This window comes from Anser anser (assembly GCF_964211835.1).
Source record: "Anser anser genome assembly, chromosome: 21".
In the NCBI taxonomy this organism is placed as follows: Eukaryota; Metazoa; Chordata; class Aves; order Anseriformes; family Anatidae; genus Anser; species Anser anser.
In genome coordinates, this window is record NC_139742.1 from 3,380,756 (window position 1) to 3,407,531 (window position 26,776).

At 45.7% G+C, this 26,776-nt stretch overlaps 1 protein-coding gene across 14 annotated transcripts in view; it reads left to right on the forward strand.

Annotated features, from left to right (window-relative positions):
- LOC310885015 (voltage-dependent N-type calcium channel subunit alpha-1B-like) overlaps positions 1-26,776 on the forward strand; it is a 283,849-nt gene that overhangs the window by 218,006 nt on the left and 39,067 nt on the right. For all 14 annotated transcript variants that reach the window (XM_083807730.1, XM_083807736.1, XM_083807737.1 and 11 more), the window contains 9 exons: positions 299-405; positions 8,351-8,447; positions 10,411-10,571; positions 11,725-11,862; positions 12,745-12,946; positions 14,509-14,673; positions 15,407-15,517; positions 15,673-15,756; positions 25,854-25,970. In XM_083807730.1, the coding sequence (XP_083663856.1) occupies positions 299-405; positions 8,351-8,447; positions 10,411-10,571; positions 11,725-11,862; positions 12,745-12,946; positions 14,509-14,673; positions 15,407-15,517; positions 15,673-15,756; positions 25,854-25,970 (1,182 nt within the window). The remainder of the gene's footprint in view (positions 1-298; positions 406-8,350; positions 8,448-10,410; positions 10,572-11,724; positions 11,863-12,744; positions 12,947-14,508; positions 14,674-15,406; positions 15,518-15,672; positions 15,757-25,853; positions 25,971-26,776) is intronic.

Below are 26,776 nucleotides of genomic sequence, written 5' to 3' on the forward strand. Positions count from 1 at the left end.
GATGGCTGTTCCCATAAACTAATGCATGTCTGCGCAAAGAACCCGCTATAGCAGATAGTGCTTTTTTCTGTCGTGCTTTTGGTTACGTTTTATTGGCTTCAGCTTTGGCTTTGCTAGAGCTCTATGTGCCTACAGAGACACACAGTACCTCAGTGTTGCCCTGCTGGTGTTGAACCCTGAAGAAGGGTTTGTGAAGGGTCATTCAATTTAGGATGCTTCTCTGTACCTCAGTAATACTGGTTTGACACTTTTTCTTTTTTTCCCCCTAAAACCTTCTTCTGATGTGTTTCCCCTGAAGATGATTGACTTGGGGCTGTTACTGCACCCTGGCTCCTACTTCCGTGACCTGTGGAATATCCTGGACTTCATTGTGGTCAGTGGGGCCTTGGTGGCATTTGCCTTCTCGTAAGTACATTTTTCTTAACACCCGAATTTCTAGGAAATAAGCCGCAAAAGAGGCAGGATCACAGTGCGGAGCTAGTAGAAGTGTAGTGTTTGTGGCTCCATTTCTCAGCAAAATGTTCAATTTTTACCTTTTGTCATCTTAGAGCTGGGGGAAAAAAGCTCTAAATTCAAGTTGTAGAATCTCTTGAAAATTCTCCCAGCTTCAGGGTGAGTCTGTTTGCTGTTCATTCAAACGTTGAGCCAAGATTTTTGTGACCTTCTGGCCAACTTCTTTTCAAGGAAGCATTATAACAGTTTGTGGCAGTCTTCTGTCTTCAGGCAATTCTTTTCAAAATTGTTCTTACTATAAAAAAATAGTTGATGAACTGAACTGATAGCTCTGTGAATTCTTTACAGAATGTTTTTTCTAGAGTCATGGATGTTTCTGATTCATATACCTTTGGTATTTCTCCTCCTCCTCTCTCATTCAGTGCATTTGTATTTCCACAGAGTTTCACTTTAATGCTAATTGCTCCCTCAATCACTGCTCTCTATTTAGGACATTAAATAATGCTCCGTGGGGTTCTTTAATGTTGTAAAGGGTTTTGAGCAACATACATAGCAACATACATAGATGAATCATTTTTGTAAAACAAAGTTTAGCTTTTTGTTTGAACATTTTTTTTCTCAGAGCAGGCCAGAGGAGGAGCAATGCAGGTTCCCCCATATCTGGGAGCTCAGAGTTGAACTGAGGAAAGAAATTTCTTCCTGTAGTTCTGGGCCACGGAGTAATCGTAGTGCAAAAAATTTCCCGAGAAATTCTAGGACTTGACCTGGAAACAGGCTTCGGGACTTGGCCAGTTTAATCTTCTGCTAAATTAGTGTTGAGTAATTACAGTGAATGTTTAGCAGCCCGTGCCCAAAATCTACTCACCTGTTTGTTGACATGATGATTAATGAAGATGAAGAAATTAGCAGTGTTTTACTTGCTAATGAGAAAAAGCATTCACCTTTGTCAGGAAACTGTGAAAGCGTGTCTTGAGTACTTTAGACTGATGGCAATATTTAGGCAGATGGCCGTATCTGCTGCTCTTCCTACGTGCTTTCGTGTCACTACCAGCCAAAAAAATGTTACCAGGGTCTCGCTGGTAATGTTGGCCTGGAATATTTCTCAGGAGTTTTTTTTGTTTTCTGGGGTGTCAAGATCCCTTTCACATGACGGCTGCGAGTTTTATGTTTTAGATCTTTTATTCTTCATAACAAATGCTGGATAAAAAATATCTCAACTGATTTGACCCGTGCCAAGGAGCAGATGAGCAGGAGTTGGAATTGCTGGTATGGTTTTTGAACCCATTGAGGAACATCACCTCTCCTGTGCCACTTTTTCCAAGGAGGATGGATTAAGGATGGATTAGAGAAAGGACACCCGAAGAATGCACAAATTCTTCAATTCTGTGCTTGTATTTTTTTTACCAGCTGTGAACAGAGCCTTCCTGTATCTGATTAGAGGATCGAGGTGTGCAGCATTTGCTGTCCTTCAGTGGAGGTGACAGTGGCAAATTTTTGAATAGAGACATTGGGGTCTGGGCTTTCTGTGCCCAGTCCTGTGCAGAAGAACTGTTTTGATCTGGGAGCCAGCATGCCCAACGCAAGTTTTTCAAAGGGAGGCTGCCATCCCTCTTTAGAGGCTTTGTCACTCTTCATTAGAAATCAGTTTTTCAGAGAGGCTGAGTGCTCTGTTGTAAAGGAAATCTGTTTTGAGATGTAAAGGCTGAAGAGAGAGATAAAAGTCAAATTATATTAGTCACAAGTATTAGTGTGTAAAGCATTATTGCCCAAGTCTGTGATTCACTGAGAATTTCCCTTTTGCCGTTAGGAATTCAAACCATGAAGACAGACTGGGGAAGGGGCAGTAGGTAAACCCTTCACACAGCAGCTCTGTGCTGCAAGAGCAAACATCAGGGTTTGCATCTAAAACATCTTCTCTTCAAACAAAATTTTCTTTTGGACAAGTTATTGATTAAAATGAATAATTTTTAATCCTTCTGAGTTGTTTTGTGCTCAGGTTTCCCATTGCTCATGTTGGGACATGAATATCTAACAGCCCCTCATCAGCCTCTAAATAAATGACTTGTACATCCCCTGACTGTGCTTCATAATAGCATGCCCCAAGCTGTTTCTATTTTACATGCTCTTTGAGCAATTATTGAGCAGGGATTTACAGAAGGGAATGAATAAAACCTGTCTGCCTATTTACTGTCTTGCAGATTAAAGTGAGTCAAACCTATTTCTGAGGCGCAGAAAATTTTGGATTTCTTGTTATGATTCTAACCACTGCTGCGTGCCCATACTTCAGCTGGCAGCAAGTGTTGACATCCGATTCAGAGAATCCTCGTGGTATCTCTGGTCTAATCTGAAAGCAGGAAATCCAGTCATTTGTAGGAGATGGCTTGCTCTCTGTTCCCACCAGTCCAGTTATGAATACTAACAAGTCTCAGGCTGTTCAGATAAAAGTGGGGTAGATAGTCATGTCCTTAGCTCAACTGCGTTGTTTGGTTAAGCCAGATAGATGCACTGACCCTGCTGAATTTTGATAATCCTGAAAATGAGCTTTTGGAGAAAAAAATGGGTAATCTCCATTGGTTAGTGTTTTTTGATAGCAAATACTAGAATCCTGTCGCTCATCACCTGTGTTACTGTAAAAATGTACTTAATGTGGCTGTGAGTAGTTTCTGTTTGCAAGAATATGTGATTGCCACTCGGTCGGTGTGACTTAACTCGTGCACGTTCTTGACCTGGTGGCTATCCAGTAAAGGTGGTGTGGTTTACCTTCCTGCTGAACAGACGTGTCCCTGAAAACCTAGGGAAAACAGACCTCCCTGAAACCCTTCCGTCTGGAATACCCCAACAGCCTGTTTGTTTAGCCATATGAGGTATCAGTCACTGCTGCAAGGTACATAACATTCATCTCAGCCTTTCAGAGCAGCCTGCCTTCTGCCTGCAGCTCTAGAAGCTCTTCTGTGGTTGACTGTAGTTCAAACAGCTTTGAAAACAAGATCCCCAGTGAGATGCTAGAAAGATTACTAATACTGATGATGATGATAAAATAATGTCCTCCATTTAGCAATGCATTTCAAAGGGAAATACCTTTCTTATTCTGCAGATAAACATTCCACAAAAATACAGACATGTTTTAGTCTTTAGGGAAATAGAAGAGCTTAAAGCAAGCAAGTAAATTTGTCATCAAAATTTACCAGCCCCAGGTGTAAATTCCATTTGTTCCATAGGAATAGCTGATGAATAAGAGCAAAGAGATTGCAGTTTTACATTTTCAACACCAGAAGGGTGTTGAGATGCTTTATGCTGAGATGCATAGAATTTCACACTATTTCTTTGAAAAATCAAATGGCATTTGCCAAGCAACCAGGGTTATTACCTCCTGAAGTGTCAGTAGGGTGAAGGCACATTTGCCCTGCCTGCTTGTCAGTAGAAGGACTGGTGCTCTGCGGGGGGATGTGTGGGTATATGCTGTATAGCCACTCTGTTGCTTCCTCACTCGTTGATTTTTATGAACACTGAGCTGGTGGGTGCGGGATGGGATGGGATGGGATTCTCTGCCAGCACGTGTCTGCAGGTGCATGGGGTGCACTGTACAGCCTTATGTTTGTCATTGACTCTGCTCTTTCTTTGTCTTCTTCTTGCTGGAATCTCTCTCTAGGAGTTTCATGGGGTAATATGTTATTCCTGTATCTTGCTGCACTGTTATGCCTGTCAAATATGTGTACACACACTTGCCACTGTGGAAATGAACCATGTTACACCCATTACATCGACTCCTTTGTCACATTATTCAGTGAAATGTAGTTTTCCTCAACAGTTCTCATTCATTCCAATTTCCTTTAACCAGAGGATAAAAGCAGACTAGAAAGCCAGGTAACAAGTGTTGCATTTGACCAGAAATTCAGCAGCTATGATAAACAGATATATTTGCACCAAAAAGATTTGAGGGAATGATTTAGTAGCTATATGCGTGAGTTGCAGCATAATAACTAGTTTTAAAGAAGTGGGTTTATTCTCATTTAGAGGCTCGGTGGTCTAAACTGTGCTAGTGCTGAAGGCTTCAGGCTTGGCTTCGTGCAGGGTGGGCATTGTGATCTGGCCCTGGCTGTCGGCCCCTGGTGTGGAAACAAAGCAGGAGAGCTGCTGGGAAGGTGGCAGGGATGATTTCAAAAGGAGAAGGTAGGAGAAGCGGGGCTTTGCTGCTCACAGGAGGTGGCTGTTGGGTCGGTGGCCCAGATGGGACACGGCAGTGCCACACGGCAGCCCCTGCAGGGCAGGAGCTGGGGTGGGCTCCTCAGCAGCAGCCCACCAAGAGATGCAATGGAAAGGATGCAAAGAAAAAGGCTTTTGAGATCCAAGACATTCCTTTCTGTCTTCTGCCTAGGGCTCCAGCTCATTGGGCCCCTTGGGAGAAGACAGCTTTGTGCTGGGGCAGGGCTGGGTGCCCTCGTTTGCCATCGCTGGAGGAATTTGCTGTGCCTGGGGAGTTCAGGCAGCTGCAGGAGGCAGTGGCTCCACCCTGCTCTGAATATTTGATGGTGTGGCTCTGAGAGGCCCCTGTACGTGAAATCAGAGCTGCTCGCAAGAGCAACAGAAACAAGAAGCTTCCGCTTTATAGAGCAATTAATTTTTTAAAGGATCGTTTATTTATTGAAGGGGAAAAGGCCACGCAAAGCTTTTTAAATATTTTTAATATTTTAAATAACTGAACTGTAAACTGCCCCAGGAAAGCTGAACCAGCCTAATGCAACCTGAATTGACCCAATGTAATGTTTTTCCTTTTTTAATTTTCTTTTTCTTCCAGTCACTGGGGTTCTGTTTGCGGTCTGTCCTTCTCGTGCTTGCTCTTCTGTAGATCTTCTGAATTTTGCTAGTTGTTATTCTGCTCTTCACCTAAGGGCAGAATCTTTTCCTTCCACATCAATTTATTTTTGTGGTACAAAATATGCAGTTGGGACTGCTCTGGTCAACGTGTGCTAGTACACAGCTTTTGACCTAATCTTAGTTCCATCTGGACCTTTTATTTTAGGATATCTGTCTTTGTACTAGAGAGGTGTAAAAACAATACTGACAGAGGGGTCTCTTACAAACACCAAAACCAATTCTTAAGCTTTTATTTGACAGGCTGAAATAGTTGCAAAAATTGCATTTCATCAAAGTGTAGCTTGCATTGCTCTGGTTCAAAGTCCCAGTCCTTCAGAAGAGCTTTCTCTTATAGCAAGACTCTTAGAGGATTTTTCAGGATCCTCTATATGACTTAGATCGTAAATCCCATTAACATTTAATCAGCTCATGCTCTTTATTTGCATATGTGCCTGAAAGAAAAAGAAAAAAAAAAAAAAAGAAAATCAGCTCTTCTTAGTGTCTTTGTTGAGGCAGAAGGAATTTCCTGGGACTGGAGCTGTCTTCCTCCCACCTCCCGGCTCTCACTGCAGTCTGCACGCCTCCCTGGGCAAGGGAAAAGCAGCTTCCTCTGTCATACAGCAGGATTTGCTCTGCTCCATCTATTCACTAGTCCCCAGAAGGTCGGATTAACCTTCCTGCACTGTTAAGTCCACAGAGGTTACTGCTCCAGGCTGGGGGCAAGCCCTCTAAGACCTCAGCTGGCTCCTTCAGAGCCAAGAAGCATCTCTTTTCCCATCCCAAACTCCACCTCCAGAAGGCCTTACTGGTACAATTGCTCTTTAACACAAATGCACGGCAGCATAGCAATCAGGTTTTTAGACCTCCTGGAATCAAGAGTACTAGAAGACACAGTGCAGAAACTGTGTGTGTCTGCCTGGAACCAGATGCAGACTGTCAAGGCTTATTAGTTCAATGGTTACCTGCAAGTGGCTGTGCTGCTAATCCGGGCTGTGAGGGTATCTGCAAAACAGAAACGTGGCCATAAAGGATCAAGAATTTACTATATGTCTGAGCCAAGGTGCCCTTGCCCTTCTACTTAATGCCTTTTTTTTCTCCTGCTACCCCAACCACATATCCCTCCATCCTCTCACCTTTGCTTTTCTCTCACCCCTGCATCCCCCAGACCCTACTTCTTCACGCCTTTCTGCTCTGCCTTCCTCACCCAGTAAAACCCCAAGTCTTGGACCACACGGGGTGCCCGGATCAATTTTCTTGGCCTTCCGTGGGCACGGGGAGCAGCCAAGGTGACGGCCATGGGCTGGGTGACCAGGTGCTGTCTCCTCCCTGCTGACCTGTTTCCACTTCTGCTATATATAGTAGTTCTTCTGCATAGTTAAATCAATCCTGTAACTCTGTATTAGCACAACCAGCTGCACTTACAGGCACGCTAGCAGGCACCTTCCATCTGCAGCTGCTGAAAATGGCCCTAAAGCACCCTTGAAAGACCAGGCAGGGGGAGGAGAGGTAAAGGTCCGTTCTGCTCCTCCTCTGCTCCATTTCTATTCTGCCGAGGAAACTTGTGGTCAACATATAGGTCATTGGGATGTATCCTATGGCCCTCAAAAAATCCCTGTGTCTCACTTCCAATTGCATTTCAGGGCAAGAGCAGTTACTGATAATTGGAAAAAGAGTCTGGACATGAGACAGGAATGCGTATTTGTAGGTTGCAGATTCCAGTCCAGTATTTGTACTGATTAAAACAGTCTTAGCATTGAGTTGTTAGTCTTTTAGAAGCAGATAAATCACAAAAAGCCACGTTCCAGGGCTCAAAGAGGTCGGTCAGGAATTAAACCAGGTCGTTTCCTCCCCTCTCAGTGCTTCTCCTTTAGCACAGCGCAGAGGGCTGGCTGCTAACAGGGGGTGGGGGAGCTTGCAGCTTGCTCCTGGCACATACCTCGTGTGGGTCTCTAGGGTTGTTTGTGTTTTTATTGCTTTCCTGTTGGAGAAGAGAAACGTTATTTAGCAAACCGAAGAGCGTAGGATAGGTATATCAACATCTGCTCAACGTGTTATCCATTCCCATCCGTGTTACTCCAGTAGAGTCTCAGACCCAGTCTACAGTCATGAATAAATTGCTGTTAAAGATTTCCATCCCATTTTTCACTTCATACTAAATGAAGGGGAATGCTATTGTTTTGCTGTTGGATTGGAAGACGATGTGACTGTGTCTTGGTGTGTGTTGGGGAGTAATTCTTTTTTGTTTATTTTGGAAGTGCACGAGGAAAGGAACTCTGTCCTTCCCTAAACCCTTTTAATGGAAATGAGAGGAACGGCCTCATGTCTTGCACACACAAAAACTAAAAACAAAACGTGACTTACAGCATCTGCATGCCTAAGTGGGAAGTTGTCCTAGCACTGCTCCAGGCATGTAATATGCCATCATATTACATGGTCCAGCATGGGTTTGGTAGCATGTCTTCCAAAAGAGACCTGAGGATGAGGGTATGGGCACACAGAGCGCTGCCCCTCTCCCAAGGGCTCCGGTTCCCTCCGGTCACTGCCTGCTTGTCCAGACACCACTTCCCTGCCGGAGAAGTGCAAGAAGCACAGAGAAACATCCTCCTGTCTCACCGAGGTGCCTGGGGCAGGACGAGTGCCACGTGTGACCTTCTCCCTTCTCCTGCCCGCGGCTGGGGTGGACGCGCTGAGCCTCCTCTCCCAGTGCCTTCAGCCCGTGTGTGCGGCTGCCCCGGCCGTGGCTCTTGCCTGGGGGGGTAAAGAGGCCTCCGGTTCCCTGGGGACACTCAGGGAAATGAGCCGTGGCTGGAGAGCCCGGGGGGCTCAGCAGGGCAAGGTCTGTGTCCTGCCCAAGCATCCCTTCTGCGTGGTGGCGAACGTGTCCCAGGTGGGAGTTCATCTGCGGTCCTGGCTAGTACTCGGCATCTGTGGTGAGGCTGGCACCCCGCACCTGTGAGAAAACTGGTTCTCTCCAGGTGTTTTTGTTCATGGCCTGAGGACTAAACTATTCCCTCTGTTTTCTTGTGCCCTCTATCCCTTGCAGAGGAACCAAAGGCAAGGACATCAACACGATCAAGTCGCTGCGAGTTCTGCGGGTCCTGAGACCACTGAAGACCATTAAACGGCTGCCAAAACTAAAGGTTAGAGAATAACCTCAAATATTTCTTTCTCTGGAGGTTTGCAACTGATCCAAGTGGAAGCTGATGGAGTAAACTTCATCCAAGTTATTTTTGTTCCTTTTATTTTGTTGCAATTAATCTCTTTGCCAGATTTGTAAAAATAGCTTTGCAGATGTTTAGCAAATGTCAAACACTTGTTTCTTTTGCAAACATTGTATGCAATTTTATGAATTATTGCAGATCCACATTAAGAAATCAAAGTTCCCAAAAAAGAAAGAAAAAAAAAGGCAAATAAATTAAATTACAGTTTGTACGTGTGATGCTCCTACAAATGATACATGAAAAAATAGGCTTTGGAGTCTTTGACTTTCACTAGAGAGCTTAATATGAATATTGCAAGATTTTCCACAGCCTGTCTAAGGAGAAATGTCATTGCTGTATGAGGAGTTTTAATCTGCTCATCTTTTCTATTAAAGAATATATAGTGTGGGGGCTTATAGGAGTACCCTTTCATCTCTAGAATACTAAGTTACAAAGTAAAATAAATGTAATGGCCTGTGGTTACTTATTCAGCACCATTTCAGGAACGCTTTGAGATAGAGCCAGCCCTGGAAGCAGAGGGTGGAAGGAGTTACAAAATTTAATCATTTCTGAGTTTTGGAGCTCTGGAATATCTGCTATAGAATGTCTTCATGTGTCAGCAGTGCTTTCAGGCTCTTTTCTGTGGGAGATAGGGGAGAAGCAAAGGGTGCTTGTGCAGTGGTGAAGCAATGTCTGACAATTCTTCTTTTCACATAATGCTACGTAAAAATCAGGGTTACTTATTATACAGATTTGCCTTTGTCCTTACCCGCAATTCATGCCTAACTAATTTTCATTTCATGCATTTTTATGCGTACTAAATTTACCTCACAAGATAAGGAAGAGTAATGTTGAACAATGTAGAAAATGGTCTTTATTTGTTTAGAAATCTGAAATGCACAGTTCTTGGGTTGTGCAACAGTCGACAGCAGCTCTGCCTTACTGCAGAACACAACGTTTGCTTTTTATTGAACGCCTTCCTTATTTTCAAGTCATTTTACAGAGTAATTTTACCATTTCTAAAGAATTCAGAAATCTCTATGAAGCAGAAGTCATATTCACATGGTTTGTGTTCAAAATACTTTCTTTTTTTTTTTTTTTTTCCTGGATATGATCTTGTATGCAACAATCAGCAAGATTAATAGGGTGATTAGAGATGCTTCCAGTGTTTTAATTTTGGGTTTCTGGGTTGCATCAGGAGTGTAATTCTGGGAATTATTCACTGCCATTCAGAGAAACAGAAACTCTATTGTACAAACCTCGTGCTCAGGCAATAACGCAGCTCCATTTCTATTATTATGACAGACTTCGCAGACTAAAATTAAACTGCAAATTACTTGTAACAGTGAATCAGTGACTAATAACTAAATAATAAATGTATTTGAGAAGTTATTCGTGAGGAGTTCAGAAGTGGCATATGCTGACTAGATTATTCACACTTGATTTTGGTAGACACTTCATTAGAAAGAAATATATTGTTCAAAGCATTTGATTGTTTTGCATCTGGTGTATTTTTCTTATTATTCAAACAGTTCAAATAACAGTCAATGAGGAACATATTTGATGAGGTTTTTCCCTATTCACTGTGAATAAATTAAACACAAGTAAATTTTTCATTTCATAATTGGCCATGGGAATATTTGCTTAGGACTAATATTTCTGTCTTGATGAATTTTACGGGCAGCACCAGAGAATTCGATGGCACACCAAACCCACCAAGAAAGCAGGAGCTGTAGGAAGCCAGAATTATTTCCCACAGCGAGCATGCACCAAACGTGCAAGTCAATGACACCACACATGGGTTACGTGTTGGGTAACTACTCCCACGTGCAGGTAGATGCTAGGTGCCAGGGTAATGCCCTCTGCCTTCCTCACAGCCCCGTAACCTTGTTCCCATCCTCAGGCCGTCTTTGACTGCGTGGTGAATTCCCTGAAGAATGTCCTCAACATCCTCATAGTCTACATGCTCTTCATGTTCATTTTTGCTGTCATCGCTGTGCAGCTCTTCAAAGGCAGATTCTTCTACTGCACTGATGAGTCGAAGGAGCTGGAGAAGGACTGCAGGTATGGCTGGGCAGGGGCTGCAGGAGGAGCCTGAGGTTCCTCGGGCACCAGTAGCTCCAGGCTGTCCCCAAGCTACTACCCAAGCAATTGGGTATCTGCCGAGTGCGGCGAGGCTCCTGTAAGAGCACTGCTTCGGCACATTTACCGGAGAGGTGATTTTTCCCTTTTGTTGTTTTAATACCTTCACCGTTCCTGGCGGTGGTGATCTAGTAAATGATTGCTCAAATGCTGAACAATACAGGGGAGAAAGCTCCTCCCAGCAAGGGCTGGGTGTGAATTCAAGGTAAAGAACACCTTGGGACAGGTGGCGTGACTCTTCTTTCTACCTGCTGCCTGGATTCTCACAGCTTGTGCAAATTAAGAAAACAGAATGAATAAATAATCAAAAGTGAGTCAGTAGGAAGTTAAAGAACTCCTAATTAGCTAGAAAAAAGGACTGCATTTGAATATCTTAAGAGCCCTATCATGCTTTGTCCTTGGCAGCAGACTGTGGAGGTGTGCTGCTCCCCGCAGCGGGTGTCTTCCTCGCTTGCCTTTTTCCTTGGCACCCAAACTGCATCCTCAGCACTGCCTGGGGCTGCCTGTCCGTCCGTCCATCCATCTCCCCTTGGTGTCCCTGCAGCGTGGGGCAGCAGCACGCCTGCTCTCACTGCAGCTCTGCCTTGCAACAGAGCAGATGCATTGCAGAAAAGTGTGAAATTATAGAATAACTTAGGGCCCAAGCTCCTGTCTCTCAAAGCAGGACCAACTCTGAAGTTAGATACAGCCTTCAGGTAGGAACCAGAGGCCGCTCCCCATCAAACAGCAGAGTTTTCTGTAAGGTCAGACAGCTTGGGGCCAGCATGCCATTAGCTGTCAGCTTTGTCCAGCAAATGAATGTCTTGATGACATTTATTTAATTTCTAAACGTCAGGCCCAGGTCCTGAGGCTCCCCTAGACTTTGCTTGTGTTCCCTATCTTTGGGCAGCCTGGCCTGGTGGGATGTGCTCGGAACCAGACGGTATTCAAGGTCCCTTCCAACCCAAACCATTTGATGAATCTACAAACCTAGGGGCTGTGCGTGGTCAGACCCTGCTGTACTGGGGTATTCTCCCCATTTGGTCTCCCATTTGGTCGGAAATTCTCCCATTTGGTCTGAATCTCTTGTTCCTAGGGGCCAGTACCTTGACTATGAAAAAAATGAGGTGGAGGCACAGCCCAGGGAATGGAAAAAGTACGAGTTCCACTACGACAATGTGCTGTGGGCTCTGCTGACGCTTTTCACCGTCTCCACGGGAGAAGGGTGGCCAACGTGAGTACGTGGGGCTGGCGGGGTCAGATGTCTCGGGTGGGGGTAGCGGCAGCTTTCCATGCTGAGGGACATGTCAAGGGCAGGTGACCTGTGGAATAGGAACAGTTTTATCAGCCAAGCTTTAACTTCCCCTTTTGTCATTCATGGGTGAGTCAGTGGGCAGCATTCTGCCTTTTTCTTGGCGCTCCTCTGAGTCTGCACACTGATGCCGAGGAGGGTTTCAGTACTGACTAGCCTGCTTGCTCCTGTCTCCTGGTCTTGCGCACCTTTCTTGAGTGTAAAATTTGTAATGGAAATATAAGAAAATTAAAGGGAAAAGTATTGTGACCTATGCTGAAAGTATACTGGGTATTTGAGCCTCCAGGCTGTTCAGCATACGACTGTATTTTGGCAGACGTTTCTGCTGGGACTGCAGTTCATGGTTGGGGTGTCTACATGGCAGGACTTCCTTGTCCTCCATATTCAGTTATTTAATAAAATAGAGAATAAAACTTAGAGCATCAGCATGTCCTTTCCAAACCCTCACTGTTCCCCTGGATACTCAGAGATCATCAGTACCTTTCTTTTCCCACCCGTATTTTATTCATATTGACCAGAGCAGAAGAGAAGCCAGATCTGACGGTATCCTCTCCCCCTCACTTGGATATGTGGATCTGTACATAGCAGATGGCAATCATTCATCAGAATGGTGAAAACAGAGGTTTCCCTAAAATATCCTCAAGGAAAACTTCTTCCCAGCCACTAAGATGGGAATGAATTTGACCTGAGCATATGTGGGAAAACCCTCCGTGCGAGTGAAGGCCAGCAAGCAACTGTAGGGGTGTCATTGGTGCTTCTCACTGATTCCACTGACATTTCTTCTCTCTCTGCGCTTGCTTGCAGTGTATTGAAGCATTCAGTGGATGCTACCTACGAGGAACAGGGTCCCAGCCCTGGCTACCGAATGGAAATGTCTATCTTTTACGTGGTGTATTTTGTTGTCTTCCCTTTTTTCTTTGTGAACATCTTTGTGGCGTTAATCATCATCACCTTCCAAGAGCAAGGAGATAAAGTGATGTCAGAATGCAGCCTAGAGAAAAACGAGGTACCCACATCTTATGAATTCAGCCACTGTGGGTGTTGGCACCTGGGGGTCCAGAGCACCTTGATACCAAGGGGAGTTCACTCCTCGTCCCTCCTGCAGCAGGGAGGGCTTCAGAACATGTGGTGTGATGTGCTGAATGTAGGGCCTAGAGAATAGGCACCAAGGCTCTTGGAGATTTTCATATTTTGCATTAAAACAAAACCAGGGCAAGCCCCCAGCTGCTGCACTTGAGCTAAGCAGTGCCCATATCCCTCTGGATCACATCTCCACTTCCAAGTGGAGATAGCGTTGCGTGTTAGCTCAAGCATGCATCTGCAAAAGGAGGCAGAAGTGCTTGGTGAGAGAGGGGCTGCTCGTCAGAAATCGAAGTGAAATGCAGTTGCTGCTGCTCCCCAGTGGAAAGCTGCTCTCACCAGGCTTTTTTTTGCCTGGCTGAGACAGCGTCCTCCTGCCAGCAGCCAAAAGGAGATTCCTTGGGAAGAGCATAAGAACAGGGCAAGTACGCACAATGCTTTCGTTTAACATCGTAGAAAATGCAACCATTTTCAGCTTAGGAACATCCTGAATTGGACGTGGTATCTCTGTAGTTAGCAGCATCTGTCTGTCGTTCTTCCACAGACGTATCCAGTTTCCTCAAGAACCCAGGCAAAATTTTAGCATTTGCAAAATCCTTTGTCTGGGGTCACTGGGCTTCAACTACCTGTTGTGCAGAAAAAATCTCGTTCATTTTGAAACTGGAGCTTGATTTTTGATTAAAAGAGTTGACTTTTAATCAGTTACTGAGTGTTTCAATTGTTTGTCTGTTTGAACAAAAAGTCCAAAATAAAGTAGAGTATTTTGAGATGATTTACCCACATTTTTTTCAACTGGGCAGAAAGTATTCTTCTTGAGATTTGCAGTATGATAAAATTTGAGATTTTGAATTTTTATCTCAATCCAAGATGAGAAAATGTTTCAGAATCAAAACTTCTTGTGGGTAAAAATAAATTTTAAAGCACTTTTCTACTTATAAAAATGTGAACAGAAATTGCCAACTAAGGGTGTCTTTGAGAGTACAACCAGTAATACTTTTTGGGTGATTTATTGGTTGAGTTCAGTTCACGTTTCATAGAAGTTATTAGGTGGAGAGGTTTTGCTGTGTGTGAGGACGCAACTGAGCTTCACAATACTTTTGTTTTTAACACAGATAGCATCTTCACCAATCCTCTGGTTTCTGGAATTCTGTGTCAGAAGGAATTGGCAAAGTGTTTTCTTAAGCAAGCCGATGAATTTAAAGCTTATTTCCTTAAGCAGGAGGGAATTGGTACCCACCAGGTGATGAACAGGGGTTGCAGGAGGCTACAGGAGCACTGCGGGGTTTGGGATTCCCATGAGTGTCCAGGATTGATCACAGTTTGGGGCTGGTGTGCTGCATTTCACAGTAGTATTCAGTATTTGAATTGAGTGTCGGAAAGGCTTAGAAACGCCATCCTCTGCTACATCCTCCACTCCCAGAAATATCCTGACTGATGGAGACTGTCAGCCCTTTTTTGTATTCTTTTCATCCCATTTCTGTTTTGTAGAGGGCCTGCATAGACTTCGCCATAAGTGCCAAGCCACTGACCCGCTACATGCCTCAGAACAAGCAATCTTTTCAGTACAAGATGTGGAAATTTGTGGTGTCCCCTCCCTTTGAGTACTTTATCATGGTCATGATTGCACTCAATACTATTGTTCTCATGATGAAGGTTAGTGGGCTGTTACTGAATCTTTGCAATTTCGGGCTAAAAAATATGGTGTTTGCTGTGGAGGTTTTGTGCTCTCGGCTGGGGGGTTCGGCAGGAACATCGCCACTTCTGATCTCCTTCATGTTGGTTTTAGAGGCCATGGGGAATTTCGTCTGTCCCTAGGAGGTAGTTTGGTTGTGATCAGACACTGTGAGTGGGAATTGGGCTCAGCCCGTGCTTCCTGCACAGAGCGGGTTCACTCCCTGGGGTGCTCTAAATCCGGCCGTGCCAGGGAGATTGCTCAAATTTGTGCCAGGCTTTGGGGACAAGATCCACAGTCCCTAGAAGGATTGAAGATGCAGGTGTCTGGTTATCGTGGATAATCTCCCCTCCTAACCCTTGTCTAGCGTAGAGTATTTCACAACCAAGTGGTCACCATCTTCGTAGGGTTTGCTGAAATTAAATATAGTTGTGCACTTGTTCTCTGGTTTTGGAAAATGTCCTTCCTCCCCGCTGGTCCATGACGTGCTTGCATGGAGATGTACACAGCAGCAGGGCCCCAGTCCCGGGGGTAGCCCCAGCTGTAGGCAGTGCTGTGATTCTGGCATGGCATGCATACCCATGTTCCTACCCAAAGTCTTGCTTAAAGCAAGACACTAGAATGGGCAGAGATCTTGCAGAGACAGACAGGAAGGTTTTACTCTGCCATCATAAGGGATCTTTCAGTAACATCCTTTCTTCCATCCTGGTTTAGTTCTATGATGCTCCAGAAGCGTATGAAGAAATGTTGAAATGCCTGAATATTGTGTTTACGTCCATGTTTTCAATGGAATGTGTGCTGAAGATCATTGCCTTTGGTGTGCTGGTATGTGCCTTCCTCGTTTATTTTCAACTGTTTCTACGTGAAATGCTTCTATTTCATGATGCACATTTAAAAACAAGCAAACAAAAAAAAAACTGTCTTGCAAAGAGATAATAACCCCTGGACCCCTCTATCCCCTTTGTGTTCTCATTTGGCAGAATTATTTCCGAGATGCCTGGAATGTCTTTGATTTTGTAACAGTGTTGGGAAGTATTACTGATATTTTAGTAACAGAGATTGCGGTAAGTACAGTTTGCTCAATTTGCTTCATTTACCAACAAAGCTGTACCCTGTCGAGACATTGCACCTTTTCCCCACCAGCCCTAGAGCTGCCTCAGGGACCCCCGGTGTGACAGGGTCCCTGGGTGACCTGGCAGCCTGCTTCCATCAGCTCTGCTCTTTCCACAGAGATGAGCACTGCTGGCTGCCCCAAAGCCTTTCGTGCCAAAAGCTCTGATGAGAACAACAGTGCTGGTGACTCTGCCAGGAAGCAGGCTCTATTTCTCGTTCAGGAAAAGGCTCTGACCCCGAGCCATTTTTTGCTTATTAATGGAAAAATCCTGTTGAACGTAAGAGAGGGACAATATTAAAAGGAATCTAATGAAGACTGCTGGCTTGTAGCGTGCGGTGCTTCGCAGGGCGCACACGCACACCAGCATCTCGTCTGTCACTCCCAGCTCATCTTGATTATGGGACAGGGCAAAGGTGATAAGAGAAGAGAGAATGGGAACATAAAAGCAACCAGAAACTCACCAGCCTGTGAAGTCTGCACTGGGGGAACACAGTTTCTGTTCTGTGCACAAAAGTTTTGCAGGGCAATTATTAATTAAATAAAAACAAAACATAACTATACCACAGGATTCATTGGCCACCCTTCCCAAGTCTGCTCTCTCCCTGCTAATGATTCCTGGAGATTACATTAAGTGCACAAATGTACCATTAAATTCTAGAGGATTTTTCCATAAGGGCAGCAAATGACTCGAGCCTGAAATTATCCAATTTTAGAATGTGCTCCTTTCCTTTCCCAATGCATGTTTTAGCTGATAATGCTGTATCTGTATGTAATGGATTTGAACTTTACCATAATTTTTTCTTCTCAGTCCTCAGGATTTGCTTATAGACCTGTTTTATGTGTGCTAAGCACTGTGTTCCCCAGACTTCTTTACAGGACATTCAGCTGGTGCTGAAGACCATATTGCAGCTGCTAACAAAATACATTATCATCTAACCTCCTTGGTACAAAAAAATACAGAAAAAGCCAACTTTTACTCCCCATGCAAATGGTGTTTAACAGTTGATGAATCTTGCAGAGTTTGCATTGCCTTTTGCTCGTAGTACACAGCCTACAGCCAGGGTAGAGTCACTCAGCTCAAGCACAAGGTCTGGCTACCACCTCCGTGTGCATCAGGAGATTTGTTGTGCTGTGGCAGGTACTGGATGTTTGCCTCCATTCTGTCTGCCTTGGGACATGATTTCTTGCCAGGTTTAGGCACTCAAACCTTTGCCTTGGTTTGAAAATCTGTGGAAATGTTTGCAAGTCAGCCACAAACACAGACCGACACTTCTTTTCAAACCATCCTTCTGCCAGTGTTACCAGCACAGTGAACTCGCAGTCGTTATGGGAGCCTGTGGTCTCCAGGTCTGGCACATGCTCCTTCAGGAAGAGAAAGGGTAAGAGTTAGTGCATAGTTGGAGGCTCCTCACCTTTTCCTGGTCTTTGAGCTGAGGCTAAATGTGCTCCCAGAGACCCACCTGGGGGTCGCTGGTGCAGCAGCCCTGATGGTGCAGGAGCAGCTGCATTAACCTCTGCTCTGCACTGGTTCCTCTGGCGTCCAGCATCAGATAGTGCAGCAGTGCAGGGATGCCTTTGGAGAGCAGCATGAATTCTTTCTAAAACAGGCAGCAAAATCCATTAGAGCTAAGCTCCCAAGCATCTATACACTTTTCTTTTATCCTTCCAGATAATAATTGAGAATATTTTGGTTTGACTAACTAGATCCATCAAGCCAAACCTCAGGGAGGACTGCCTGCTGGAGTTCAGCCTGCTCTGGCAGTGCATCCAGCACAAAGTTGCTCACAGACATCTCTTTCATATCAAACCCATGTGTTGCCCATTGCCACTCCAGCTCCTTACCTCTTGGTTCTGTCTCTCAATCCACAGACCAATTTGAGCTGCATTTTCACTAAATCTTCCCTTTCTGCAGCATTTCTGCACAGCCACCGTGTCTCCTGCCCATGCGCTTTCCCCTGCAGAGTGCCTAGAGGTCCCCCCTGCCTACTTGCTAGAGCTGTTTTTCAAAACTTCTTTCATATGGCACTTCTCTGATCTCCCTCCAGCCTGTGCCTGCTTGCAGCAGCACACTCATGCTGGATGGCTTTTGCAGCCACTGGTGTATTATTTTTAAGCTGCCTGCATCCATCTCTGAGCCTCCAGATGGGGCGATGGGCTGAGAGTTCAAGTACATCGTGCGCATCGTGCCGAAGAGGCGTTAGGAAGTAGCTTACTTGGCTTAAGGGTGATGCATTGACTCACTGCTTCACTACTCAAGGGAGAATTTGCAGCAGTGCCCTGAAGACTGCGTTGATACCACAACTGTTAACAGCAGCAAATAATTGCAGCTTGCAGGCTCTCTATCACAGAGCATTTGCTTCATCCAGAGCCTCGCGGTGCAGGTCATCTTGTAGCAGGCTCTCCACTGCTAGTGCAACCCCCCTCTGAGGCCTGAGGACACTTTGTGGCACCTTGTGTGGAAGATGGGCAGAAGGGTGCCACGCTGCTCTGGTTCCGTTTTGTTGCCACAGGAGGTGGCAGAGTGCGCTGTCCTGACCCATGGCACATCGGGGGAGCCCAAGGGTCCCAGAGCTGCCTGGGAAACACCAGCACTGTTTTGCTGTCTGGGAAGTGAAGTGATAGATTTACATTTTCAACCACCTTTGTAATCATAGAATATCCCGAGTTGGAAGGGACCCATAAGGATCATCAAGTCCAACTCCTGGCACCGCACGGGTCTGCCCAAAAGTTTAGTCCACGTGACTAAGTGCGCAGTCCAATCTCTTCTTAAATTCAGACAGGCTTGGTGCAGTGACTACTGCACTGGGGAGCCTGTTCCACTGTGCAGCCACCCTCTCAGTGAAGAACCTCTTTCTGATCTCCAGCCTAAACTTGCCCTGCCTCAGCTTAACACCATTCCCGCGGGCCCTGTCACTGGTGATAACGGAGAATAGGTCATCTGCCCCTCCACTCCCCCTCGCGAGGAAGTTGTAGACTGCGAAGAGGTCCCCCCTCAGCCTCCTCTTCTCCAGGCTGAACAGGCCAAGTGATGTTACTTTATGTTATTTTAAATCTGCTATTTTAAACCTGCTATTTTAAATCAGAGTTGTGCCTAAGTCACTTTAACACTTCTGTGATTTAGAACCAATTACAAATAGAAGTGCTGAAGCTGTCTGCAGGCAGCCCAGGCCGTGCAGAGCACCAGGGCTGAGGCGAGGACCGGTGGGCAGGCATTTCTTTGTTTGCAGGCATCATGCCCTGTCTTTACCCATGCGTCTACTGACTCTGCCCAGCTGCTTTTTGCCCTTCACATTCCAGGTAGAAGAGAAAAGTAACTGAGGGTGGACATTGGCTCTGCACCAAATGCCGTAGCCATGCTTAGCCTGGCTCTGGGCTCGGTGCACGAGCAGGGGAGCAGCAGCTCTCTGCACCGTGTGACAGAGCTGGGAGTAACCAAAGAGGAGATCGGGTCTTTGCCCCTCGTGACCCAGAGCTGTGTCCCCACTGCAGGATGCCTTCTGCTCTCTTTGCCTTCCTCTGCCCACAGCTGCTGGGCAGCCATGCAGGCACCTGGGGGCAGTTAGCCCACCCCTGTGTGTTCAGCCCCCTCGTTGCCCATTTATACAGGAAGGTTTCTCAGGTGGAGAGAAGCCCAGGTGATAGCCACAATGTTGATGGCATTTGCGGATACCCATCCCCAAACCAAACCGTGAAGCCCTCCTGCTGCTTGTCGTGATGGGATGCTTTCTGGGGATGCATCACAGAATGGTTTGGGTTGGAAGAGGCCTTTAAAGATCACATAGTCCAACACCCCTTCCATGGCCAGGGATGTATTTTGCTTGATTTTGAGGTCAGGCTAGCAAATAGTTGCAGGAGCACTGTTTTTCTGCATGACTAACTTATGGTTTTCTGACTGTGAGTGTCCTCCAAGGTAACTGAGTCTGCTCACCTGGGCGGTCTCATCTTGAGAGTCTCGGCTTCCACCAGCCTTGCTGCATCGGTACTTTGAACCACTGAAAAGTAAAGATAAAAGGAAAAGAAATGTGTTGATTAATTGCTTTATTTTAATTTGGTAGTCATGTCATATGTAATTTACTTTGTGAATGCGGTGGAATATACATATTTTTTTATTTCCTTAGGCAAAAAACATGCATGTCAGTTTTTTTACCCTCTTGGTAATTGGAGTAAAATAGTAAAACAGGTGGCACGAAGGAGAAGCTGTCCTTGCTCCTCCAGCCGGCCTCAGGAGGCCGAATGGGTGTATGGCAAACTGACATCTATTTCTGTGCCTGGAAATACAAAAAAAAAAAAAAACATCCTGAGAAGTGTTTGTGAATTGTCTCCCAATTTGCATTACAAAAAGAAATGCAAATAACAACTGCACTGTCTGTGTTACCTTTAGGATCTCAGAACCTGTTTTGGTTTGAAGCATTCTTTAATTTATATAGTTATCATAAAAATAACACCCCCAAAAGCCCAACAGTTCTTTTCCAGTGAAATTTTCAGAGTTTCCTTTTTTGCTTGTCCTGATTACTCATTTTCTCTTTTGTTTCCTGTTTTGTTCTTTATTTTCCTTATCTACCTGCTGAATCACGCCATCCAATCAACATACAATGCGAAAACCATGTCTCCGTCTGTATGTTGTGCACCTGCTGCTCAAAAAAATAAATTTGTAAATAATCTTGCAAATATCCATCCATGAAAACATCACATATAGGACACGGTTGGTTTCATTGAATTTAAACAATTATTTAAATTCTCTGCTTTTATTTTCTCTCGTTTTTCTTTAATTTAATTTGTTTTGATGAGATTTCCGATTGCACTGGTGAAAAAGCCTCACTGCAGCGTGCCTCAAAACTGGCTTCTGTTCTGCATCTTCTTCCCCTTGGCTAATTGGTGACGTGAGGCAAATGCAGTTACCAATAGCCTGTTCTCCGCTGTTTGTTACACCCGACACTGATAAAGGGGAGACTGACACTTGCTTTATTTTCGTGGAAAATTGAATAAGAAGGAAGGATGCTTCTGGATGACCTGGATGGGAAACCCTTCCTTTTGTAAGTGGTGGCACCAAATTCAGTTCTCAGAAACTGGTTTTGTTTTCCTTTTATGATGAGATGTGTTGAGCTTTCTGGAGAGGGAAGCAGAACATTTAGGAGGACTGTCTTTGTATTTCAAGCCCATGGTTCTTGTAAGGCAAGAAAAAAAAAAAAGAAAAAAAGAAAACTTTAAAGCCATTACGGACTTGCTTCCCTCAAATCAAAAGAGAAGTCATAGGAAAGATTCTTTTTATTCAACTTTGAAAACTGTGGCATACCAAGATATGGAAGTATTTTGCCACCATAATGGACACAGAGTCCCTGGATGCAAAAGCAAATACCTCAAGTAAAATGCAGAAACCACACTATGAATAGGGCTGAGAACTGGGAACCAGATCCCAATGTGAATTTGAATGCCTAATTCCAAAGGTGTCTTTGGAAACACTGGTCTTTGAAAATCAAAAATTAAGCAAAAAAGGATGAATAAGGAAAAATGTAATCAAAAAAGATTCCATTCCAAATTGTCCTAGCTATGATTAATAGTAACACGAATGAGACCATGAGCTTATCAAAAAATGCTTGGTCACCTGACCAAAGCTCTTGGATCTATTCTAACTTAACGTCTGGACTTTCTCTTGCACAGTTGCTGTTCAGAAACAAATCAATGTGGGGCTTTGTGAGAGCCTGCAGATAACCTCCATGCTTGCCTAACAGCGGGTCGAGGAGGAAACTTTCTGCTAGGAAACAGCAAAGAAGGAAATGAGGATGTGTAAGTTAGAGGTTTGCTCCATGCAATCAAAGCAGTGAGCCCCCTGTGGGTGCTGCAGTGGCTGGAACCACGGCGGTGTGTGGGAGCTGAGGGACCTCTGGGTAATTCATCTTTGGGCACCCCGGGTCTAGAAAGCACAGAGAAGTGCTCTGGCATCGGCTGCTCATGTGAATAGTGGAAAAATGAGCTTATCTTCATTTGCCTAAATTTTGGCCTTGTTGCTGTTAGTGTTGCGAGTTTAAGTGTTTATCCTGTGATTGTTAGGGTTGTGGTCTCTGTGGCCATATGCCCAGGTCCAAGGCTCCTTCCATCGCTTGGTGTCCAAGACCCATGAGTTAGATCTTGGGGGCACCGAGCTGCCTTCTTCCTTCTGCTGCTGCTGCTGATGGGAGCCACCAATGACTGCAGCAGAAGTATTGAAGTTAAAAGTTGGTGGGGAATGGGGAGAGATCTCAGCGTTACGGATTTATAAAACCACCTTTCCAGTCTTTCTGGCTGTGGATGAAAGGACCTGATACAGCTGTAATGGTAGAGTCGCAGGCAGGCGAGGTAAAAATATTCAGCCTCTGAAAATCAGGAAGGGATTTCCCCAGGCTTCAAAGGAAGCCAGGACAAAGCTTGCATAGCAAGGTTCAGTGGCTCTTCTGCGGTACTGGCAGTGTCACAGATGTTTAAATTGGACTACTCATCAAAGGTAGTTCATGTGCTTAAATACCTTTTCCTCAGTGGTAGTTCCTTAGCAGCATAGGTTAATTCTTGCCAGAACGGCCAAAGCACCCTGAGCGCTCCTGTGCTCCTGTTCTTGGCTTGGTTGGACCCCTCTTCTTATGCCTATACAGCATCTTTGCAACTTTGGGCATGCTGAAGACAGAAATCTGACATTCCAAGATGTCGGGTTGTTTTGTGTTTTGCAACTGGGCACCCATGAGAGGTAAGGGTGAGCAGCCCAGCTTCTGCTGGGGTTATTGTTTTGTGGCGGTGTTGGGTAACCTCCTTCGCTGAATCCTCCAGAGCACGTCCAGCTGTGCCAGGGAAAGCTCAAGTGCTCATTTCATGTTTTAAAGTCCAAAACACTAAATCCATTGAGTCTTGGTGCTTTGCTGCTGGCGTGCAGGGCAGAGCTCATTCTGCATCCCTGTGGTCAGTGGGCACAGCTCCTGTGCTGGGGAGGAAAACACTTTGCTGTTGTAGATGCAGGAGGCGTAGATCTGGGTAATGGTTGTATGCCCTATCCATCATGCATTTTCTGCTTTTTTTCTATGAAAAATGTCCTGAGAAAGGGTAAAGAGCAGGCTGTCCATGGCTGGACAGCAGGCAAGGCCAGTTCTTTCTCTGTGATGTCTCTTCTCCCCCTTCCCTCCTCCCCTCCTGCTTCCACTGAGCTCTGGGGACGCATTGCATGGAACCCCATGGGGTCTGTGGGCAGCTGGGTGCCCTCAGCACCAGACCCCAGCCACCTCCTCTTACAGGGAAATAGTGACGAGGCAGAGAGAAATGCCTTTCAAACCGTTTGCCAGTCCTCAGGTGGATCACAAAACCATAAAGCAACCGTGCCTCTTGTGAGCACCTGGCAGCTTTTTCAGCATCTGTGCAACAGAAAAGCAAACAAAACCCTGGAAACAAAGACCCTGATGATCCAGAAGATGACTATGTGCATGTCACATATTACAGGGGTAGCTAGAAGAAAGGAGAATCAATGCAAAACTCTGCTATACACGAGAAATATCGCAACGTGGAGTTTCCCCTTTAACTGCATGCAATGCTGATACCTGCCTGGAGAGCTGCGTGGCCAAAGGAGGGGTTTTCTACGCAGTGTGCCGAGGGTTACGCACGCCCAGCCCTCCCACCCGTCACAAGCGTGTGTAATTTTGCCTCACGACGAACGGCGCAGAGAACAGTCCTCTGCGGGCTCTGCGCACGTGGGTGATGCTGGATTTTCCTGGGTTGCAAGGGATTCCTCACAGAGCTGGGGCTTCTGCTGCCCTTTGGGAAATGGCAGTGGATAAGCCAAAAAAGGAGGGGTTGGAACTGGGAGGGAAAACAAACAAACAAACAATTTGCCCATCCAAATCGAAGGGAGTGGAAATCTGCAGACAAGCACGGCTTTGAAGCCCCCACTCGTCCCGCACGCACACCGCTATCCTGTAGAAAGCCCCAGGTGGCGCAGGGTCAGCTGGTGCGAAGTGTGACTTTGCAGCCAGCACAGACCAAATCAGACATGGAGCGTCATGCTAAATGGGATGATGAGATTGTAGCAAAGTCTGAGTAAAAGGAAGGTTTTGCTGCTAAGCTGTATTAATGTGGAAGAGGGAGGTAAGGCAGGCTCACACACAGAGAACTGGATGCTGCAGATGCTGCCTGTGTGCATGCTCCTTGGAGGAGCCTTAGGCATGGGGAAGATGTGGCTCGAGCGATGCTCTGAAGGTAATAATTTGCCTGACTTGCAGTAGTGCAGTGAACAGGGTCACGTAAAACCTGATCCAGCTCCTGCAGGGATATTCCCGTGATTACAACGGGCTCTGAGTTAAACCTTTGCCCTGGGCTGGATGCAGCCCTGCTGCTCGCCGGGTGCAGCTGCCCGCGCTGCAGCCCAGGCAGGAGGATCCAGAGCAGGCACCCGGTGGCTCCCCGGCTCTCCAGCCGTGCTCAGGCTCTGTCCCCTGGCTATTGTACAGCCCTTACCTGCTAAGGTGAGTTCAGCCAGTGAAGGGAAGGTAACCAATGCGAAAAATAAAACAGAACTGATGCTAAGAGACAGGTGTTGGATTTTTAGCGCTGACCTTGACCAACCCAGGGGAATCCTTGCTTGTGTTTTGCCTGCCAGAGCTGCTTTTTGTTGCTGACTTGAATGAGCTCTGTGTTGTCTGCTCTTTCATGGAACATACCTATGCTTTTCTCTTTTCTCTTTATTTGAGGATTGAGTCTGATATACGGTCTGTGCCTAACTCTGAGCTGCTTGCGTTTTTAACATGAGAGAAACCAAGTGCATGCCTGAGACTGATTTCTTGAACTCTTTGATGGGATTGGTGGAATGCGATGCTAATGGCCCAAAAACTGAGCTGGCATTTAAAGGAATGAATAGATCCAACAAGCCCCCCAAATTCAGCACGAGCTCTGTAGCCAAATGAGCAAGAAATGTGGGTCACGTTAACATGACTGGGTGTCTTCTGGTAAAATGATAATACAAGAGAAAGACTGCTTCTGCTCATCTTTGCCAACATGAGCTCCTTACGATTGTATTTTCCCCTCCACTGCTTGACAGTTTGAAGCGGGCCGTTTTCTCTCTTTAGCTAACTCAGTCAAACAAGTGGCTGTGACCAGAGAGTCACAAATAGGTGAATTGGAATAGGTACAGAACAGGGGGATATTTTTCATCTCCTTAAAACAGGAGGGCAAGAGGGATCTGGCTTTTGCATGTTTTGTTTTGGAAAGAACCCTCTCTAGATTAGCTCAATGGGGCAAGCAACCTCTTTTCCATAAAGGAAGGAAAAAAAAACAGGGTGTGGGGTGGGGAGAATCACACAAATGGAAATCAGAACCTGTCTCCAGCAGTTATTTGATCCACCTGTGAAAGCATATTTAGTAATAATGAAAAAAATCAGCGGGTTCCTAAGGCATCCACCTGCTGAACACTTGACCTCCCCCACCGATCTGCTACCAGTGATCCATCTCCCAAAGTCTTGCTGGTGCCATTTCTCCTTGACAAGCCTGTCCACTGTCCAGTCACAAGTTGTATACAAATACTTAAAATCTGCAGGTTAGAAAACATCCTTATTTTATCAAGGATGTTTTAAGCTTCCCTGGACAATGCCTTCCTTTGTTATAGCAGAGGCTACATATCCAGACTGTTACAACCGTCTTGGCTTAAGTTCAATTCATTGCAGAAAGCAAGCTGACCAAGACTTCAAAACAACCTCGTTCTTTATAAAAATGATAACATGGCACCATTACCTCTCCCTGAGTCTTTAGGGGAGAAAATCTGCCTTACTCAAAGCAAACAAGACCTCCATGGACAGCGTGGAAGGGCCATTTCCTTTTCTATCATTGACCCAGGAGTAGAGGGGAGGGCTCTTGTGGAGAGGGATTTTCTCATACTTGCTGCATGTGGAGTGATCTGCACTGACGAATGTTTCTTTTGGAAGGTTTTCTGGTGGCCGATTTGCTGCTTAGATCGTGAAGCTGGTAATTTTAATTTCTTTTTTGCGGGCTGTGGTTTCTCATCGCGTTAATTTCTGAAGGACACAAAACCTTTACTTTCCGCAGGACAACTTCATCAACCTCAGCTTCCTGCGGCTCTTCAGGGCAGCCAGACTTATCAAGCTCCTCCGCCAGGGTTACACTATCCGCATCTTGCTCTGGACGTTTGTGCAGTCTTTTAAGGTGAGAGTTGGGCCGTGGGGAGACAGGGAAGGGACGTGGGAAAATGCTTTGCACTTCTGCAGCATCAGCCACTGAGCATCAAAGAGCTTCCCCCTGCCAAAGGACTGGCCACGCTGCAGCTCCACCATGCAATTGCAGTAACGCTTGTTTTGCACCAACATCAGCTGATTTGCACTGAGCAGCCCCTGAACGCTGCAGGTGCTGAGCTTTTTGGAGTATGAGTCTGAAAGCACCCAGAACAAGTTCATAACACTCAGGTTGCCCTTGAAACCATCACAAAATCCGTAGGGCAAAGTCTCAGGATTCAGGTATTAGCAAAAAAAGAGGACAGTCTGACTACTGAGGGCCTTCATGCCTGCTATTTGCCTGCAGCAAGTGCAAGGTTTAGGTTTAAAACTTACCTCACTTTTCTGCAGGTTAAGAGACAGAGTCAATTAGTAAAAGCGTGGTGACGTGTTAACCCAGAGTAATTTGTTTGTGTATCCAAGTCCTGGTAGAATTTAACAGAGGAGAAACCCAACCTTCAAGCAACTAATGGGAAAGGACTGGGGGGCATGCAGTGCCTTAAAGGACGCAAGCAATGAGATTCGTTAGGCCATGTTTTTCTTGAGGGCAGAGGGAGAAAACATTGCTGCTGCTCTCACCTTGTAACTAATGAGGTTTGCTGCAGCCAAGAGAGCCTCCCCTAGAGGCTGAGAGGTGGGGTCTGGGATGTTCCCACCCAGGAGAGCGTCCTTGGACGGCGTAGTCTTGGTGGGACCTGAGAGAAGGGGCTTAGCCAGGTCTTGGTTTCTGAGTGGTTTGGG